Consider the following 22463-nt stretch of genomic DNA (forward strand, 5'->3'; position numbering starts at 1 on the left):
GAGAGGTAAATACTGCTGTATAGTTCATGTACAATACAAGGTTAGTACATCCTCTTTTTTACTGACCTCTTAGCCTGACCCGATGATTCCATCTCTGTTCTCCTCTTCTTGTCGTTAAAGTTTTCTCCATGATTAGCTTTTAACAATTCTTAACGAAGTTTAATCCCTCAGCGTCGGCATACGTTACGTTCAATTAACTGGGATTAAGGGCACGAAACACACCTTAAATCTTTCAGCACCGGGCAATCTAAGAGGATTTAGTGATGTACTCAGAGAGATGATGCCTGCGCACTGCGCAGACAATTTTCTAGGAAGTATGGTAATGAATACGAAGGTCATCAAAAGGCTGTCGATTTTATCGTTCTTGCCGTGCAAGATCATCACCGTCATCGATTGTGTTCTACATGGGCAGTCTCTGAAACATGCCACAGTTGCATTCAATATTTACGTTCCTAGAAACTATGCCACAAAAGGTCGATATGAAGAAGGAACGAAACAAAAAATTTCTACAATTGATAAGTTTCTTTCCGTGGGGGGTGGAATAGCTTTAGGACATGCTGAAATATTACTGGAGCAAATAATGGGCTGTATTCACAAGGTTCAGAATAGGTGTGTCCCTCTATGACGGTAGTATTGCTGCAAACTTGCAAACTGTGAAAGTTTTTTTTACGATGGTCGTAAAAACATTGGGCCACTGCATCTGGAAGCGATTGCCGATTGGCAAACTTTTATTTGAAGTGACAATAAAAGTTCAAGAAGATTTGACACTCAAATTGTAAAATCAATACATCAATATCCTATACGTTCGTATTCATATATCATATTCTTTATAGTTTGAAGTTGACTGTACGAAAGTCACCGTTCTTTTAGTTGTATCAATGTAGCTTCTTCTTCTGTATACTTATTTCAAGACTAGTCTAGTTTCGTCAGGAGATGATGTCATATGCCAAATTCCACGGTAGCATCTTGAATTGTTTAAGACCTTTTGTCAACATTTCTTGACGAAGAATAAATCGTTCGGAACATATAAGCGGAGATCTTAATTCTAGACTCGCTAATGGATATTTTATGTGAAATCCATACCAATATAGCAGCATCTCATTGCTTACACTCGGGTTACTTGACTTTCCGTCCCACATTCCCAGTCGGCTAGGCCTTCATGCCGGAAATCTCGTAACTCCTTTAGAAGCCAACTATTCATGCTGTGAAATTGGACGTAAATTGGAAAATGAATTGGCTTCTGCGTCGCTCATGTTTGAAAGTTGGTGCTGATTTTCATCATTTATTGCCTGCTGCACTGTAAAGCGTGAGCAGTTCGTGTGACCCATATCAACTACATTGGCACTGTTTCTGAAGCTGATTTATTTCTAAGACGTTGGTTAGCTTAGGTTAACAGTTGCATTACTGTGAATGCTTGAAATCTCTGGGATAAAAACGGAATCAGACAACTAAGTAATTTGGACAGCAGCTACCTAAAGGCTTACCCCGGGAAGTTGCTGTCATGAATTCCAACAACTCATAACAATTTCAGATATTCTGCGTACAGTCACAAGATAAAACTACAATTCCAATTCCAATTTCTCGACTTGATTTGATTTAAAGACAAGACGATAATCTGTGGTTTCAGAAGGTCGTGAGAGATGCTGGAAAAGGAGTCAAAAGCGATCTACCATCGCTTGCTGCTATAAACGTCTGCTATTTCCATGACGTAGGTTGTGCTCCGTGAATTTTGTGTCGTTTGTTCGCTTGGCGTGTTTATTTAAACTGACTCGGATTCTATAAGATTACAGTTTTACTCATCCTCAAGTAGGACCAATGGCGATCTCACAACGTCCTCTGCTCTTGCATGTAGAAACTCTCATAAATGTATAAACAAAATAACTAACTCTCACAGACACAATTATAATCAGTTTTAAGTAATCTTTTAATATTAGGTAGGGAACACATAGCAACTTTTCCCAAAGAGAACACCATTGTCATCGATCTTACAGCCATCATCAGCTTTCTGTGTGTCAGCTTCTGAAAAATGTATCCTTTTTACAGCTGACAGTTGCCTCAATTAACCAGTCAGAGTAAACATTTCAAGAAGGAAACCTTACAATGATGGAAGGAAAACGGAGCAATAGATTTTCATCTTCATGTTCTTGTAGTGCAATTCCTTTTCTCGATGGCTATTGATAGGATGTTCCTGCCAATAATGAAAAATGTGTTCTTGACAGGATACGCAGGTGCAAGAATAAGCCCTCTCCCTATTGGGTTGAATACAATAATTGCTCACTTGGTAGTGTGAACACACGGCAATTAAGAGATCAGAGTCCAGGTCTCGGCAGGGACAAATTTCTTTTTATCTCTTAAAATCCATGAAATAGATAATTAGTATTTCAATTGTTGATTAGTCTTGCTCAGAAATGGCAATTAGTCTTTGTTTGCACCATCTTACAAGACCATACTGATGGTTGGAGACTTTGGGTTATATAAGGAGTTGTGGTTTTGGTTGACAGGATCATTCTGATTGACATCCTGTCAATAGTACTGTCAATAGTAGAAACAATTCTGATTGCCAGGAACATCCTGTCAATAGTGCAAAGTTACTACTTTTTTGTAGCTTCCTTGCTTAATGTTTTAAACTTCAATGAATAGTAATATTTGCGTCCGTTTGCGTTTTTTTGTTTGTTTTCGGTGTGTTTGTTATGTGCCCGTAGTTATTAGAATACACTGTCAGTAGAGGGGTAGGAAGTGAGTGGGAAGATAGTGTCACCGCAAAGGTCAGACGTGCGGGACTGACAGAAACGCTAGTAATTCACGGGGAGCTATTGTTTTTTCGCAGTTATATATTTTCCATATGCTAGTCGCGTCCACCGTAGAGTGACACTTGTAATGTTAATCAAAACCTAATTTGCATAATCGATGAACTACACTTAAACAAGACAAGGAGAAACTCTAGATATTACACGGATTTGAGAGAGCGTCGAACTCTTGTTGCAGTTTCAGTTTTATTCATTGATTTCTACATCAGTCGATAGAACCGGACAGTGACAAATTTTCCATTCCCGTTAGAAGAGGACCGATTCTTTATCAGTGTCCGGATGAGAGTTATCGCTACACACCTTGCACCGTCGCCAAACAGTCGAATTAATCATTATGTACAGCTCAAACGTTTTTATAGATACATTAGTATGTTCGTCTGCTTCCAAGTAAGAACTTCACAACAATGTTTGATACTGTCAAGAAGCACAGTCAATTATATGGCAAAAAATAAGTTACATTTGGTCTCGAGATCTCTGGAAACATTCGGATTAGATATCAAGTGTTACGAAATTCTACCAAACACAATATTTCACATTTCAACAAACACTCAATAACACAAATACCAGAACCGTTGGATTGTTCCATCAAATGACACAAGTCTAAAAATGTTTTACATACTTATTCACTGACCCGTATCATATATGAATAACTTTAGCACATCTTTTATTTATAGTTTATGAAATATTTACATGTTGTTGCTGTACATGTATGAGTGTCATATATACATGCTCGCAAAATGTACCCTGAATTCCTGTCCTACTTTTGGAAGGAGCTGTTGGAGTTTATGTAATCTTATACCCAAAACTTGGTACATTTGATAAAATACTTAACCCTTGGTATATTTGATAAAAGCTAAAGAAAATTTGAAATTTGGACAAGATAAGAATATGCCAATAGCAAATACTAAACAAAGTGAAAATAGTTCAAAATTTCGATGGCATGATCACTGTTAATGTTATTGCAGCTCATCATTTATTACCCTAGCAAGCTAAGCATTCACTTGAGTTGCGGCATTTCAAACCCACTGCTCCCTATAATTCACCACTTTAAATTTTGTCAACTTTGCCAATGAATCGCCTGCTGTTTTGTCGGGAGCATGTTTCCAAGAAGCAACATGAAATCTACGACTTTTGTTTGGGAAACACAAAGATAGTCCTGTACACGTTTTTCTCCTGCAAGAGCGGTTCGAACCTGGGTCGTTCTCGTCGTTGTTTTGGGAGTTTGTGCTCGGCTCCTTGGGTGTCGTGATGCAGGCTGTTATTTCTTCTTGCCTCCCGCTCTCTCTGCTTCTTCTCGGCGATGCCGTGGAACTTGGCACCGAAACGTCGTCAACTTCGATACCTTTGTCGATTTTCAGGCTCGCCTGTTGACTTTGAGGATTTTCCTTGCTGCTTTTGGTGGTGTTCGGCTCCGTTTGCGGGCTCCACGTGACGCCTCTCCGCCTCCGTGCTCTGGACTGGCGGCCCGAAGTCTTGTTGTCCCCGCTGGGTGGTTTACCGGGAAAGGTGATCTTGGCCATCGGTCTTTGGAACAGGGAGTAGCCGAGGTTGTTCAGTTCTATATCGCCGACCTGTTGCCGAGGTATCGATGACAAGGATGTCTGGACCGTCCTGAAACACAGCAAAACAGCTTCCTGGTTAGTTCGGGAGGCGGTAGATGCTTCATCAAGTTTGTTTTGACTAAGGTTACACGTCTAGGTACATAACAAATTTATATTATACAAAATGAATCAAGAAAACTAGCGGTCGGACTGGTACTTGGGGTGATACAGAATACACTGGTTGTATTCTCTATTTACTGTGTGGGTAAATGGAACTGCGATATATATAGCCAGTGAGACAATTGCACTGAATTGTAGTTGTGGAGACATTTGGCATACAGACGCGCTGATGATGATGACGATGATGAATGGCTTATTGGGGAAACTTACACGAACTGACAGTGGCAGACAACTTCATGGCCGAATGGGAGTCAGATTTATGTAGCTATTATATAAGAGTTTAAACATTAACCAACTAGGTAAAATCTGGTGACATATGTAAAATCATCAAAAGTTAGATAAAAACAGTATATTAAAAACAAAACGGAATGCAAGACGACAAAAAGGGGTCCGACAGTGCGACAGTCAGGCGGAGGGTATATCAGCCGTACGGTAGTGCATGTGAAATATTTCTAGCTCGTTTTAAACAGATAATATGCACACATATATACATATACATATAATGTCATACTGAAAGTAATAAACATTAAATCTCTGGCAGTAAATTGAATTTGCTTACAACCATCGCCGAAATCCTCATCTCATTATGGTTGACAAAGTACCACTGCCGTAAGAACTTCTCTAAATCACAGGCCGATTCATCGTTAAAATTGGCTTCCTTGTTCAGTAGATTAGATTGAGTACCAATCATATGAACTATGTAAGTAAACGTCTATAAATCTCTAATGCCTATTCTAAGGTGTTTTCGGTACTCGTTTTTCTCAATGGAAGGCAATCTTCGCAATTCGACCCCCTCCTGAGATAGTAATTGTAACACCCTTAAGAACCTTACACATCGCCGACTGTCCTACTTTAACCTTCAAGATTCAATGAACCCTGGATTTTTATCAAAACAACATGACGTCATAGTATTGATAAAAGAAAATGTAGCTATTATATGTTTGATACTGATCTACGATGATTAGACTTTATTCAAGGCTGACATTTCCAGAACCAATTCTCTTCTTTCACAATCACGAACAGCAACCATCATTCAAATTCCCATGCACGAAAAGACATAATAATACAGCCTTCAGCATAATCTTGTTTGAAGCATTAGTAATGCGTGTAGTTGAGTGAGAAAAAACCTATTTAGTTTCCGTTTGCTTCGGTTCACTACTTGAAATGGTCAAAAAGTAATTCGTTAAAATTTTAGAACAGTACGTATACTAGTACTTGGCAAGCAGCTGCAGCTTTGCCTACACAAGACGCACAGGGCCCCAATAGACAGAAGATTATGTTATCACTTCAGCAGGTGAAACCGATGGGCTTGACGTAGGTGTTAACGATCTTTTTAACGACTTTATCACACTGTCATCTGGTACAAAGGTGTTCAAGATTGCATCCCAGTCTGAACGTTTGTGGGATCATTGCCTACGTTTGTGAAGCAGATATGGGGCGGTTTGCGCAGTGGGACTACAAAGGTACTCATTATGAGCTGATAACGTTAGGTCTAAAGTCCCACAAGAGAGTGTGCAGAAGCACGGGATGTACATAGATACCATAATGCCCGTGTGAGAACATAGCTTGCTCCATTTACAGTTTACCATGGGGGAACGAAAACTGTAGACCAAGCCGCTTCTGAATATGGATTGTTTGACCCAGAGAATAGTAACGTAGGCAAAACGGTATATGTAGTCCCATAGCCCTTTTGAGGCCACTGGGTTTTCGATCCACTGTGTCTAGGGCATGTTTTTGGAAGGCGGAGCCCATCCCTCTATTTCCACCGCCTTTAACCTCCCCGACTGGAGCCAATGAGTGAGAAGAGACGGGTTGAGCACCTTTCTCAAGGACACAAGGTCTAGCCAGGAATCGAACCCATCACCAGTCGATCCCGCGTGCGCTAGCCCAACTACTCAGTCATTGGCATCCCACACGTTGACAATAAAATGTCCCGCACGTACTAGAAGCCGCTTACGTACGTGTGATTCTACTCCGGTGTCTACGTGATTGATGCTTGGTTCTTCTCCAAAGGAAGCCTCATGACAATTGCACAACCTCTACTCCGCCGATCGCCCCATGAGCGATCACTTTCCCGTCACGATAATGGTCGTAGGGTGGATGTTTTCGTACGAAACCTTGTATAAAGTTCGAGGTCTAATGAAGTCAGTTGCCACTTTTACGCTTTAAAAAAATCATATCTTTCTTCCCACAGGATTAATGGCAATCACTTGAGATCTGAACGCTGGCAGTGTACACTAAGGAAACATTGACTTGACATTTACAATTATGTTCGTCCCAAGTTGCAACAGTCCCGCTAGGTAGCTATATCGTCTGTTCCACGGTCTTGAGTATAAAGTTATTCTATGTTCGAATTTATATATTTCTTTACACAACATTAACGGCAGTCTATAGAGATCTGAACGCTGACAGTGCACGTGGACACTGAATTTACATTCAGATTTCTGTTTCATCACTCATTGCAACAGCACCTTCAGGTAGTCTGTTCCACAGTCAAAACATTCTTCTGTTTTCAAATTCATATCTTTCATTACACAGCATAAACAGCAATCTCTAGAGATCTGGTCGCTGGCAGTGGACACTGAAGAAGACATTGAATTAACACTTACATTTCTGTTTCATCCCTTATTACAACAATACCTTCAGGTAATCTGTTCCATAGTCGCAGCCAAAAAGTTCTCCTGTTTTCAATTTTATACCTTTCTTCACACAGCATTAACGGCAGTCACTAGAGATCTGGATGCTGGTAATGGGCACTGTGGCACACATTGACTTGGCATTTTCATTTCTGTCTATTCCTAACTGCAACAGTCCCACTAGCTGATCGGTTCCATAGTCGTTGCCAAAAGGTTCTTCTGTTTTCAATTTCATATCTTTCTTCACACGATATCAACGGCATCCCGTAGAGATCAGTATGCCGGCAGTTGATACTGAGGAACACATTGACTTGACATTTCTTTTTATGCCTAATTGAACCAGCCTCACAAGGCTGTCTGTTCCACTGGCACTGTGAATAACAGAATCAAGTATTTTCCCGTGTAAAAATCGAATCCCTTCTTGATACATCTTGTACAAATTGTAATCTGACAATGCTTACTTTGACTGCAAGAAGAGAAATATGAAACAAGAAACAAAACTGATATTTTGTGTTAATCCAATTACCTTAATTCATTGTGAAACCTTAAATTACATCGTCTTGCATTGAAATGTAGAATATCGCACAAAATGAGGTATAATACTTTTCCCTCACCAGAAAAAAAGAAAACTATCAAGAGAAGAAAAAATGTGAGAGAGCACAATCCACAGAACTACACTTCCTAACCAAAAAGTTAACAGTGATCTTCGTAGTCTATTACACCGCTAAGTGTAGGGATCATCCATCAATTCAGGAAACAGGACCCTTCGCAACCTTTCCTCCAAGTGAATCTTAAAAGGGTTCAAAGATGCATGGAAAGGTTGCGGCCCCGTCTCTACAAATAAGAGTCTTCCAGCAAAGTCAATTTGTCTCTTGGCGTTGAGGTTTTTGTCAGGTTTAACCCACTCACCTCTCTTGAATGCGGGTCTGCGCACTTAGATCTCCGAGATGACGTCTCGATACATTCTTATCTTCTCACCAGAGGCAGTGTCGCCGTTATGCTAAATTGCACAGGCAAGGCTATCTACTTTGATTACGTGCTGGTTGATTGGTGACGAAATAGAATCAGGAAAATTCTATTGATATCAAAGATTGGTGCAGCAATAAAGGCACTTTATGAGGTGGTAATAAGGTTTGTAATCGTCGCTCAATATTCCTAACCACATCTTGATGTTTAAGATGCGCTGTGGGCAACGTCTTAGCTTTTGTGCCCAGATATCTTGCAGGGGGAAAGACGAGGATGAGTTACTCGAAGCTAGATGCATCTTCGTTCTACATGTATATACATATCTAGCGAACGTCATGGTAAGAGGTGGCAAGTATGATGGAAAATGTGGTAATACGATTTGGCAAATACGACCTAGTTCAGTCAACCCTTGTCTCAACAACCACTCATGGGAATGAGGAGGATTGGTTGGCAGGGAAAACCCGTTATATTGGCACAGCATAGACTTAAGTTCCAAGGAAACATATCCAAAAGACTTAAGAGCTTATAAACTTCATTTTGTTTTGTAAATGAATTTCAATAAACCACCAAAGCTGTGTTTTCTATAACTATCAAATCAGATATGGTCTTTGTGAATGTTGTCTGTTCCTATAACAGCCAAACAATTCGCAAAGTGATGCCAGTTAATCTACGTAAAATTCTAACTGGATTAATGTGTTTCACTGATTGTTTCTTGTGTATGGAGCAGTCGTCATCAATTTTTGCTATTGTTTTGGGTATATGATTGCCACATGTGGGCTGCTAAAAAGTTCACTGATTTTTCCTTGTGTATGATCCGGAGCAGTCGTTATCAGTTTTGGTTGTTGCTTAGGGCATGATTGCCCCATGGGGACTGCAAAAATGTGGTTACTGGTTGACTAATAAGACGGTTGGTTAGCAAAGGTTCTCAACTATGTAAAATTAGATGGGACTGTTTTAATGTATCTTACTTCTAGATCTAGAGGTGGCTGTCTGCACCAGGTGGCAGTAAGCCAGTTTTGACTGTATTACGTATCGTGTGTCGTGTAGATTACCACCAACGGAAACATTAAAGTAACGATCCACAGGAAATTTTGGGAAGCTACACATAAAATAATCAAATTTCCTGCAACTGAAACAGTAACATGGAATTACAGCCATACGATAGCGTTATTGCAGACAGCATAGTCAAGCATATTGCATGTCTGGCATTTTATGTTTCATGACTAGTATCACTCCAACCGGTAAAACAAATGACACACTTACGCCAGACACTTTCAATGGCTCACATAGATCAAAGACCAAATGTATCTTCAATGTCGTCCTATTTTCCACCATATTCGATGGTTGAGTGCGTTTCATGGCAACGCTAAGTGATAAAATCCTGTCGGTTCAACAATTTGCAGTAATATTCTCTTGCACCTATCATTCATGTACCAGCCCATTGCGATGTAAAATATATAGCTAGAAGAAGTAGAATCGCCAGACGCTCTTTGGTTATTCTATCCACAAATCCTTCTACCGATCCCGGAAAGCACTCCAGGCCCTTAAACATTACCCGGTGTTTCCTTTCTTTAAGTCCACTAAATCGGGTAATTCTAGGGGGTTGTAAATGCTTGCCCCGTGCGCCTTTACCCAAAGGACTATAGGATCACCTGTCTATCTACCACAAGATTACAAATCAGCGGAAGTAATGCCATACCTTCTCGTAGATTTCCGAGAGGAGTTACTTGAGAAGGGCAGGCAGACTCTTCGAAATCCCTTCCTGAAAAAAAGAAAGCCGTGAGTAAGTCAAGTGACGTTACAGTGGTGTTTGTGAATCATATGCTACTTAAGAACGGTTAGTATAGCAAACAAGGTTACGACGTAAATTTAACCTGTAAATCAAAAATGTATGTACTGTACTAAATTCAATTTTCTTTAAGATGGTTGGAAGCATCTTTCAGACAAGGGTCATTTTTGTCTTGAATTTAAGACGCCCAACTAAACAGTCAGGAGTACTCAAATAATTTGGAACAGGAAGGAACCAACTGTCTGACAGCGGACGCATTCAACATACAATACATGCTACAAATTGCACATAATAATTCCGTTCCATCAATGGCAAAAACATAATGAAAGTGATCTTGACCCAGGTTAGCTAATGTTTCACTGGTCGTAACAGAAAGTGTATGTACTATTAGGCTCATTAGGTGAAATTCCCCTAGCTTGAAGTCTTTTCGACAAGCATAATCAACAGTAATACGGCGGCCTCTCCAGAAGTGCACATGTCGGGTGAACAACAACAGCTGGGATTCAAACTCTCGACCTCTAGGTTCATAGGCAGAGTCACTAACCACTGGCCTACGCACATACAGATGGCTGGCCTTCACACGAGCCAATTCTTAATCAATCAAAATAGTTTATGAACAGATGGGCGGATGGAAGGATGTCTATTCGTGTATAAACAATAAAATGTTGTAGGAACCTTTTTTGCACAGTGTGTATATACCTACTGGTGTATGAACAACAAAATCTTGTAGGAACTTTTTTTTGTACAGTGTGCATATGCATACCTGCTAGTGTATGAACAGCAAAACGTTGTAGGAACTTTTTTGCACAGTGTCTTACCTGAAGTTCTCACCGAGACAGTGGTAGATGAGAGGGTTGATGGCGCTGTTGCAGAAGGCCAGCAGGTTGACGACGAGGGCAGTCTGTCTGACGGACAGCGACACATCCAGGCCGGCGCTGATGCGGACGATGTTGAAGATGTGGTACGGCAGCCAGCAGACGGTGAAGGCCAGGACCACCGCGCACACCATCACCGTGATCTTGTTACGGGAGCGCGCCGTCACGCCGTTCGGGGGGATCGGGCCCTTGGCCCGCAGGCGGAAGATGATGAGTGCGTAGCACACGGCGATGAAGAGGAGCGGGACGGCGAAGCCCAGGACGAACGAGTAGGTGATGGCCACCTGGCTGCCGAAGCTGGGGTCTACGCTCGTCCCGGGCCAGTCGACGATGCAGTGCTCGGCGCCGTCCGTGTCCTTCGCCGTCCGTGCGAACACGATGAAGGGGCACACCAGGACCAGGGCCACGCTCCACACCCCGACAGACACCCAGCGGGCCTTGCTGACGGTGCGGTATTGGAGCGACTGCAGAGGCTGGACCGTCGCGTAGTAGCGGTCGACGCTGAGGACCGCCAGGGAGAAGAAGCTGGCGAAGCCGTTGATGTTCGTGGCCAGGACGACGCTTCGGCACATGAAGTCCCCGAAAGGCCATGCCATCAGGATCACGTCTGTTGCCAAAAAGGGCAAGACCAAGAGGAACAGTACGTCTGCCACGGCGAGGTTCAGCAAGTACACGTTGGCGACTGTTCTCATCTTGGAGAAATTGGACACCACGTATATAACGAGCACATTTCCTGCAAGTCCGAAAGCGCACAGGAAGCAGTAGAGTATGGGTAGCACTGTTGACTCCAGGGCGGACGGGAACAGGTCCAGTTCCATCGCGCTACTGTTTGCTGGTGTCTCCCACATGAAGTCCATTTTCGACTGGGGCGTGTGCGTCTGGTTCAGGCTCGAGCTGGCCCTCTTATTTGCATGTACAAACGCCTCCAATTGCCCCTCGGCCATTCTTCTCACGTCAACCGCGGAAATCACCCTAATAAAGAAGCCTGTGTGAAGAGAAATACTTCATATTAGAAATAAACGAGGTTTCCGCTGCAATTATTGGTGTCTTCCGATGGGAAAGCACACGCACCCGGCAGTCTCCGGAGGCGTATGCTAATTGAACGATCTTTCAATGGTTGCGTAAGATATCCCAGAAACTACCGCGCGCGGAAAACTCGCACCAATTCCGTCATGTTTTTCGAGCACCAACCGACGAACGTCTTAATGTGATTATCATAAACATTTAGCTAGCAGTGAAATTTCTTGAATTAGAAGTGTAGTAACGGCATGGTGGCGGGATAATTCAAAATTTCGCGTCTGTCTGATATTTGACTTTTTCGACCGGCTGAAACGACAGGAGATCGAATATGTCCAATGTTGTTCTACCACTCAAATTAGATTAAACACTTGAATCGCTTGCGTATGCGTGTTTACGTCCCGCTATGCAGTACGGCAAATGGTATGATCACAATCGGGAAAGGGGCCCGGCCGGCTAGTTTACGGTCTTTTTTTGCACTTTCGGGCGTGGCCTCTAAGTGGCCTCATGGGTTGCCGGAAAAAACTACAAACATAACTTCAGTAACTATCCTCCAACGCGATGGCTTGATAAAGACGGGAGATTGACAGTCGGAGGGAGCCCGCATCGAAGGTTAACCTTTTATGGTCAAAATGTGGGCGGTGATCTTTCTGCGTTCTGACCACGGAGGTCTGAAAATACCTCTCACGGAGTGGGGTCAGGGTTAAGGTTAAAGGTCAAGATCATGATGCCGTTAGGGTGGATTGATGGTTTCTCTCTGCCCTTACTGTGATATTTAGGGTTAAGGTCAGGATGAGGGTGGAGTCATTGTTAAGGGGGAGAGGTGTTTCGTGTCTGCTCTTTAGTCACGATGACTTGATTGATTTTATGGATGGCATCTGCGCATGCGTGCGCATCAATTTTCGTCCGTTTCCAAAGAAAGTTTGCAACCATACGGTAAATTGTATACAAAGAAGCTGCAAAATGGGCGAATACATGTCGTAAATTGCACAAACAAAGCGGGAAACGGATACTAATGCCAATGCATCTTTACCTATCGAAAAACGTACTGACTTTGTCGTAAATTTTTCTCCTTGTACAAAATGTAGTTCAAGCCCTGAGCGAAGTTCTCCAAATCTTTCAAGAAAATGTGAAAAAAATCCATTGTTTGGCACATCATGTTTTGTAAATTCTGTCATTCATCAAACCTACCGGAACCACTTCATAATGAAGATAACTTTTCTTCGCACAACTTGTATTTTCTTCGCACGCTCGCATCAATTCTACTGTGCCTGGAGGATGTCATCCATATATAAATCAAGTCAGTGCAGTATGTCCTTACGATGATAGATGATCCGTCTGCAAACAAGTCACGTTTGGAGCTGCGTAAACTTCCAAAACACTTATCGAGCTCACGTTTTCCATCCTCTTAGCATTCCTCTCCATTGCTTTACCTGACGATGCGTGAAATTTGCGCTCAACACCTTTGTATTTCAGTATATGTTTACTGTCAGGAAATATGTTCAACGTCTTAACGATTGAGATGGAATTCAATTCTTTAAAAAACAGACTTTGCCAAAACATTCATCTACATGTAAGCACCACACTGGGATTTACAATTTTGCATATCTTCGTTCGCTTACTCAATCCCTTAAGCCCCCCTCTCACTGGATCCGCGGTACGCTGGCGGCGTCGCTGCGTCCTATACTGGATTTGTGTTACCCTCGACTTTATAATGGGAATATTATTCAAAACGTACAAGTATGACCAAAAAGACAACAAAACACACAAAGCTCAAAAAAAGATTCGTTTTTTGTCGATGAAATTCGTTGAGTGCTTTGTCAATTCGATCGGCCGCAGCGAAGCCGCCAGCGTGCCGCGGGTCCAGTGAGAGGCGGGCTTAAGACACCCATTCCAAGAGAGAGGCGACCTCGCTGGGACCGCGATGCGACCTAAGATTTTACAGATCACTCAACAAGTTTCATAGATCAAAAACGAATCCTTTACCACTTTTTAATTGTGTGTTTTGGTGTATTTTCAGTCATACTTTTACATTTTGCATTATATTCCAATTATGAGGTCAAGGTTTACACAAATCTAATCTAGGTCTCGGCGAGGTCTCAGCCCGATAGCAGTCTAGTGAAATGAAGGCCTAAGCTAATCATAACATAGCGGTGGCAGACAAAGATTTGTGTAGCGAATGATGTAACAAACATGACTAATATGCCTTATTTATGTAGCTCATTATGTACCAAACGTGACTAATATGCCTTATTTATGTAGCTCATGATGTAACAAACGTGACTAATATGCCTTATTTATGTAAGTAAGTCATCCGTCAAGAGACTTGAGAAAACAATGCTGTAAATAGCCATTTAACAACTTCTAATCATCGTTGTCAAGTATGCACGCGGGTGTGCGTGGATGTGGCTATACTTTGTTATTCACGGGTTACGTTATCCCGCTAATACATCTACCGGTATCTCAGCATTGATGAGGCTTTAATTTTCCAGAGATTTGTGTCAGTTTGGTAACGTGTCGCGATACAGAATCTCAGATTTAAGCACGTTTGTAGAAGCAGAACTTTCATTCACGTCGAAAATGGCAAAGGTAGCGTGAAGAAATATAAAGAAATGGAGACAGTTTCTGCTCAGAAGCGAGGATGAATGACAGTAGCTATAGTGAAGTAAAACAAATTTCTGGAAGATCACATACTTTAAAGAATACATCCATGCGTGTATGCAGACCGGATGGTATTGCAGATAGGAGGACTTAACGTCAGGGAGTAAATGTCTTTCCTTTATCCGTCAAACACCTAATATTGGTAGGTGCTGTGCTTGGTGATTGCATGAAGCGTCAATCTTCTCTGAGCGGATTTCGCTCACACGTGCTGATCGTATCAATCAAGCGTTCTGTTTGAAGTTCGGGCTGGAAAATGAAAGGCCAAGGCTGGCTCCCCGAGTTTCCGACCAGTGATTCTCTGAAGTCCATATGTTAGATGCTCAGTCAGGTCATTATGGTTCTTGATTTAAAGAAGCGCCGTTTTTTCCCACTCACTCTGCAGTTGTAAGCCGATTCCTCACGCACGTGGGAGTCATGTCAATGACGATTTGACTCACCGGGTTTCCGACCCTTCTACACGTGCATACTTGTCTTAAGTCCCGATGTTAGGTGCTCAGTCAGGTCATTATGATTCTTAATTGAAAGAAGCGCCGTTTTCCCCCCACTCAGTCTGCAGTTGTAAGCCGATTCCTCACGCACGTGGGAGTCATGTCAATGACGATTTGTTCCGTGGACCTTGTACCCTTGGGGAAGGCACTTTACATGACTTTCCCCACTCAGATGAAAATGAGTACCTACAAGGGTCAGTCAATATGTTTTGCAAGTGGCTTCATCACAGGCTCATTTTGCTTGAAATCAACTCAGTCGCTCATGAAAATTTGAACAACAAACTGAAATATGTCAGTCTCAAGAAAATATGTGCTTTTACATTTGTGCCAAATTTCAACTCATTTGATGAAACAACGAGCCTGTTATATAGCCACCTGCAAACCGTATTGACTCACCCTCGTAGCTTTTGTAAGGGACGCCCCTCGAATAGGAAGTTAAATGGAGGTCCCGTGTTTGAGGAGAGCCACACCTCGAGCACGTAAAAGTACCCACTACGCTTGTCGAAAAGAGCAGGGGTCCTTCCCGGTATGAGTAGATCAAATAAATCTGTCCGGATATGCAGCTTGAACCGTTCAGTACAAACCTGGCGTGTTACGCCATGAGGCGGTTAACCGGGTATGCAATACAAACAAAGAAACGCGACTCCATGAACTCACTTGTCAGAGATAGATGCATTATCATACCTAGAGATTTCGTCTGATAAGTCGGTTTCCTTTTTAGTTTGCCCAAAAGTTTGAATTTGAATCATATTTCACTCGACATTTGACTTGTAACCTTCTGGCAAGGTCTGGCATACAATACATCAGAAGTGACAAGCTGTCCACGTATAAACGTATTACCACATCCTGGATCTACGGCTTACTTCCTGTTATTGAATAAGTTCTATATATAGCGAGCACCCCTCTCACCTTGATGCCATCTACATCTAACCCCTGGCGTCCTTGACTTTTTTCCAGCAAAAAGCTTCAAGGGCAAGCTTAAGTGCTCAATAAGCAAGGAGGCGATTTATTACAGTGCTCTAGATTGATTGTTTACTAGATGTAACTTTGCTTAAGGTCTTCGCACCTGTTTCTTCTCACTCTAAAGACTAAGATGAAGAAAACACTTTCTTTACTTTGCCCCTCATGTGCACTGAAACAGACAAAGGGCGAAGCAAGCCTCAAGTTGAACGAAGAAATGGCGTTGAGTGATAACAAGGAATAACAAATCTTTCTACATCTATAATTCAGAGCCAATGCAACCTGAAGGCTAGGGCTTTTTACAGGATGTTCCTGTCAGTGAGAATGTTTTAAACTCCTGTCGATAAGACGTTTATGAACTTTCGACAGGATGTTTGTGTCTATACGATTTTTTTGGGAACCATTGACATGATTGCCTGTCATTGTCAATAAGAATTTCAGACAAAGACAGAATGTCACACTCTCTCTTAACTAGAAGGTACACGGTCGAAAGAACGGCCCAAAAACCACGAACCATCCAAAACAATGTCAAACGTCTAGGATTAAACACACTGGAGAACGTCGACATGTAGCAACACAAAATCGCCCACTCTGGAGGAAACCCGTTCGACAAATCGACCTATGTGACAAAGCTGCGGGAGGCCTATCTACCGTCTAACATACAGTATAAGGTACGTGATATGATGTTCATTTCAATAAGAATTTCGGGCACTATTGACAGGATATTCCTTTGATAATCTCCGGAATCTCATGACCCTGTCAGCCTTAACCCTAACCCTGAGGAAAATCCTGTAAAATGAGCAAGAATAATTGGCTAGAATAATAATTCATGAACAATTGTTATAAAAAGATAAATGTCCTGACCGGGGATTGAACCCCTACCTCCTTCCCAAGCGATCACCCTGCCTTCGGATCCTGCGCAATGGAAACGATTTTTCTGAATGGATGTTTACCGATACAAAGCGCCTCCTGTCAATAAGACCTTTTTTTACTATTGAAAGAAGGATGTTCCTGTACATAGCCACGCCGCATCCTGAATGTGATTACAGGGAAGAACCAACCAGCCATGCCATACGCAATGGTCTACTACCTCCTTCCACAAGCAAGCACCCATACGCCCGATAAAGGCTCAACCAGAGAAGTCAAGGTACGAAAGTGGCCAACCTGAATGTAACAAAGCAAGCATGCAACATTCACACACCTGCCTCATCTACCACAACCGTACCCCCATACCCACAATACAATCTGACTCGGAGAAAGTACGAGAGTGGCCAACCTGAATCTGAAAAAATAGAGACGAACAAACCATGCAACACCTACTTAGCTGCCTCTTCCACCTCAACCCCGCGCCCAAACCTGGAGAAGGTTACTCAAACCAGAAGATCCTGTTCGATGTACTGGAACGAGAAAGCCAGGGCGTGGAGAATCGAGAAGAAGAAGTAGAAGGCCCAAGCGTTGCACCTTCACACCTCATTACAAAACCTTAAGACCTTCCCCTGCTCCTCTTTAAGTTATAAGTCCCCTGACGGCAGAATGTCTGATCCCCGTTATTTTCCGGGAAAAAGTACAGAAGCTTCTGGGAAAGCTGTGCATCGGAGACCGCCTGAATTTTGAGCTGTGGACTGATATGATTTGTTTGTCATCTGTGATGCCCGGAGCCAACACAGCGTCATAGTGTATAGACAAAAAAGACAACGACGTGCGAGGTTTACCTCTGTGACTTGCTAGATTAAACGTTTGTGCGCCATGAATAAACAAGAGTTTTCTAGAATTCTTATAGAAACGTTTTCAGCAAAGTGCTTCGTGTACAAATTAGGTAACTGTCAAAATTGTCAAACAGTCATGACATAAGTAAAGTACGATGATCTAACGGAAATGCTCTTTCATTGGATATTTGTGAAACTTCTAAGTATACAGACACTGCAGGAGTAAATTGACTTGCAAGGCTACAGCATGATCGCATTTTCGGATTCCAAGCATATTTCCAACTTTGAAATGACAAGTTTGATGGTGAACTGGAAATCTCTTAACAATCTAACGAGAAACTTAGACTTAGACTAACGAGAAATGATCTAAAATATTTGTGTGAGAGTGCGTCGACATTTTCACTAGTCCACAGCAACTGCATCGGTTCGTTTTTTGCGCAGATCTATAATTGGAATCAACTGACCAAACGCTTTGGCAAAACGTCGGAAATATGTCTTGTTCGTCCACATGAATGGCCGAACAACGACCTGTGCATGAAAAAGGTTATCATACAGATTTACACATCATTTTCCTTTACATGAATCATGGTTAATCTATAGATGTAATCGTTACAACATGCCAGGACTGTAGTGATGCTGCATTCTCGGTCCTGCTATCTGGTCAAATTGTGTCACGTAGTCCGGGGGTAACGTCAACGATCATATAAAATTTAGTGTCCAACTCGCTATTAAGGGCAAGTGCCCGTAAATAATGGCTTATGATTGCCTTTTAAGATATACGAGAAGATATGTGCTCGAATGACGTTTTTGTTGGACGGCCTTTTCGTAACGTAATATACCTACCATTTTTCATTAAAAGCTTCAAAGCACGTCGTTATCCTTGAACGTTTATCGTCACACACGGCGTCCCGTGTCTACGTTACACCCCCAATATTCCGATAGGACGGCGACCTCGCTGCGCGCTCTCTGCGACCTCAAATTGAACAGAGGGCTCAACGAATTCCATAGATGAAAAACGAATCTTTTTATGCTTTATTCGTTTTGTTGTCTTTGCAGCCATACTTTTACATTTTGTATGATATTCCATGTATGAAATCAAGAGTTACACAAATCTTAGGTCGCGGCGAAGTCGCCGTCTAGTGGAATGAGGGCCTAAAGAGTATATGGGATAACCTAAAGGTCTTCCATAGTTTTGGAAGGCTTGCTTCTGTGACGTCTGTCGCTGCTCAAGACCGTTTTAAGATCACGTCCAATTCTGGGAAACGACCTGATGTTATCGCTCACCCGCGAGGTCACCTTCACGTTCTCCCGAGCACGAAGTAGGTATCCCCGTAAGGGGCTTTGTCAGGGGATCACCAGGAGGTAAATGGTGGCCTTGGTATTACTTTAAATGGGTGGCAAAGACAAGATCACAATATGCTTGTGCTACGTACTTGCCCATCGATAAGTGTGTATGTATACGTGAATCTGGCACCGACCCCAAACATGATACAAACTATTACAAAGTGATATCGGCAACGCTTCATGAGTTGAATGCACAATTGGGTGAAAAAAAGACACCCTTAACGTATAGGCAATTTTCTATATTTGTCGTATCAGTGCAAATCGATATTGAGTCATTTTATAAGGATAAAATACAGTGGCTTTGGCCTTGGCGAAGTAACGTGAGAAAACTGTATCAGTTTTGAAAACACACACAGAGGGTCACAAATACAGATTCAGATCTTTGATCTTTATGTACTTTTACTGGGGAACAGGAATCGATTCCAACACCAAGATGAACGACTATGATAATCTGCTCACAAAACTTCTGAAATAGAACCTCCAACTTTTTTGGATAAAAGAGAAGGGTAATATGCAAATCCTGGAATGAATGTACGCCTTACGTCCTTGTGTCTCACTTTGTGGCTCCCGAAGAAAATATGTGATTTTCACTCATTCTGATGCAGATGCGTTTTTTTCCTCACGAAAACTGATGATTCACAGTTCTGAGATCTGATCTTTTTATAGTTATGAAATTATGGACACAAAATGTCATCATCTGTCGATGAAATACATTTTATTGGCTTGTCATACAATATGAGGAAACGATAAGCAATTATGCGATTTAGCTTTATTGAGAAAAACTCAAAGTCAAAGGCAATCTATAACGATGATTTGTGTGCAAAATATCTTTATTTTACGTTCGTCATATTGTCCAATCGGCACACTTACGATAAAGCCAGTGTACTAAAGACATTATCGTATTTTAAAACTGAACACTTCTCAAGGGATTGTCGAAAAAACTGATGACAGAAAGCGGCAGTTTGGTCATCGTTGCCACAAATCTTAAGACTCCATCCAAAGTCATGTCATGCACAAGATAAGATACGTAGAACAGCATGTTGTCATAATGGAATATCAACACAACACGACTGCGAACCGTTACCGCATGAGCCCACAGAATAACGAATTTCGTTTTTACGCTTTGTGTGTTTTGATGTATTTTCAGTCATACTTTTACATTTTGCATGCTATTCCAATTATGAAATCAAGGGTTAAACAAATCTAATCTCGCCACGAGGTCGCAGACATTAAATACAACACGGACTTACATTCCTGCACATTCGTTTCGTGTCTTCGGAATGTCCTAATAGTTTACGTTCTTCAGAGGTTTAGGATAGTCTCTCGCGAATACTGGTGATTTGTTAGATGATTAGGGCGTCAAAGCGGCCGGCAATACGTGACCACAGGATAACGACATTAGCTGCCGGGGGGATTTATTTTATCACCCAGATGTATGGAACCTTGTACAAAGCGGCGCTCTTCAATGAGTCAATCTAGCGCTGCCAGGATACAACTCAATGCTAAAGGACAACTCATCAACTACCATCCGTACGACTTGGGACTTAAAAAATGCTACAATCTTTGCTCACGGTTACTGTTTCGCACCATACATACAAGCTTTTATCGTATTTCAACACTGAAATGAATGTAGCGTACGTAGTCCGGTGGTCGGCGACTCTTCCTCTGGATCAAGAGGTTGTGAGTTCGAATCCTGGCTGTTGTCACTCACTCGACATGCACGCTGTTGGAAAGAATCGCAGTCCCTAAGACGGGACATGTAGCCATGGGCCATTGCTCATTTTACTTGTCGAAAAGAGCTAGGGGATTTCCCCACGGTACACTTATCATGCCATACTGTACGTAGCGCGTGTCATCTCTGTCACGAGCAGTGGAAGAATAGCTATTCAGCGAGCTAAACTGGTCCGAGGTCACTTCCATGTTATTCTTCCACGGTATGATTATTATGCCATACTGTACGTAGCGCGTGTCATCTCTGTCACCAGCAGTGGAAGAATAGCTATTCAGCGAGCTAAACTGGTCCGAGGTCACTTCCATGTTTTCCACTTTTCACTGAGAAGCTCAGGAAGGGTTGTGTATCAATGTCCGAATGAACGGAAAGACAAGGGACTTGCTCGAGGCATATTCAAAGAAATAAAACCACGTGACTTATAGGCTTTCGACGATGAACTTTATCGCGACGAATCGCCCGTAATCCGATATATTCTTCTAATAATCCCTCGCTTTGTCATGGGCGGAAATGAGAGCGTTACGTAAGAAGATGAATCTTCTAACTCCCTTTAAGCCCCTGTACAGACCTTGGTCAGGAATACGTCGTGAGCAAGGTCATATTTAATTTGGTTGGAAGTTTGTCGTCGAGGTTGCCTACTGGTCTTTCAAAGTCGTCTGCATGCACCAGTCGTCTAAACATTGTAAAAAAAATCGGGAAAGTTGTCTTCTGGTTGAATGCGATCAAAGAAGCGAACTGGAGCTTAAATAGAATGCATTCCTGGCTACTCCCAACTAGTGCTGCGTACCTGAACGGCACATCAGGTACAGGTACAGGTGGTACAGAGGTTTAGGTACAGGTCCGGACCTGTACCACCTGTACCTGAAATTCTTCAATAATGACAGAAACATAAATAAACTGTTTTCAACTTGTCAGTATCTTTATACAAAGAACATAACTAGGTTTCCTACCGCCAAACTCCCTTGGCCTTGCTATCAACACTCCCGGACTGCCTAAATGATCTGTTGTATATTAATTACGCTGTTCCAAGGTGTCAATTTGGTCATGTTTGGTGTTGCATGAGGCCAAGAGGTCAGAAAATCAGTCACAAGATAAGCACATACATGGTGTAAAGTAATATCGGTACAGTACCGGTACTTCATGATCCGGTATTTTGGACCTGTACCTAATCAATTTTTACGGTACAGTACCGGTACACAGCACCGGTACGCAGCACTACTCCCAACCCAACGCCGGCATTTGATGTTTTCGGGAGCAAACTTGTGAGGAGGTCCTAAATGTGTGACTTGGGAATATGGAACTCTCGTGCACTTGGCCCCCTTCCCAGAATTATTACTGGATAGACTAAGTTTTCAGAACGGCTCTTATGAGCTTTCTACCGATATGACAGGCCATTAGTTGTATCTGTAACTCTGGGAATATTATGGTGGGAAAGATACTGATCCGATTTTGGCTTTCAATTACACAAGTCCTGTGGCAGCTTATAATGCGTCATGACTCGCCATAGCAACGAAGCACAGAAACGTCAGCAAATTCTGAAATGTGAAGGCCGTTTCTATCAGCACCTCCGTGTACGGAGGGATTGTTTTCGGAGCGTCTGTTCAACTGTTAGTGTTTCCAGTGTGTCAGAGTGTCAGGAAGTGAAGGGCATACGGTCAAACATACGGGAGTGGCAGGAAGTACAGATGTGGTAGAATAGTCCTTTATCAACCTTGGCTGACAGTTGACAGACATTCCAGGTCATGAGGGTCAGTGGAAGAGGCT

General features: G+C 42.3%; 1 protein-coding gene across 1 annotated transcript; it reads right to left on the reverse strand.

Annotated features, from left to right (window-relative positions):
• Positions 1–3334: 3334 nt before the first annotated feature.
• LOC136439432 (somatostatin receptor type 2-like) lies at positions 3335–11873 on the reverse strand. Its single transcript, XM_066434879.1, has 3 exons — positions 10738–11873; positions 9830–9892; positions 3335–4418 (listed from the first exon to the last, which is right to left on the reverse strand). Exons 1-3 carry the CDS (start codon positions 11736–11738, stop codon positions 3824–3826), a joined length of 1659 nt encoding a protein of 552 aa, XP_066290976.1. The 5' UTR covers positions 11739–11873; the 3' UTR covers positions 3335–3823.
• Between the last annotated feature and the right edge of the window lie 10590 nt (positions 11874–22463).

Source organism: Branchiostoma lanceolatum, chromosome 7 (genome assembly GCF_035083965.1).
Source record: "Branchiostoma lanceolatum isolate klBraLanc5 chromosome 7, klBraLanc5.hap2, whole genome shotgun sequence".
NCBI classification, from domain to species: domain Eukaryota; kingdom Metazoa; phylum Chordata; class Leptocardii; order Amphioxiformes; family Branchiostomatidae; genus Branchiostoma; species Branchiostoma lanceolatum.

What these genes read in the sequence shown, in the direction of transcription:
- LOC136439432 (XM_066434879.1), bottom strand. Translation starts at nt 11,738, where the DNA reads ATGGCCGAGGGGCAATTGGAGGCGTTTGTACATGCAAATAAGAGGGCC. An exon ending in TGTCTCGGTGAGAACTTCAG is followed by an intron (nt 9,893 to 10,737) that starts GTAAGACACTGT and finishes TCTTTTTTTCAG; the next exon opens with GAAGGGATTTCGAAGAGTCT. An exon ending in TCTCGGAAATCTACGAGAAG is followed by an intron (nt 4,419 to 9,829) that starts GTATGGCATTAC and finishes GCTGTGTTTCAG; the next exon opens with GACGGTCCAGACATCCTTGT.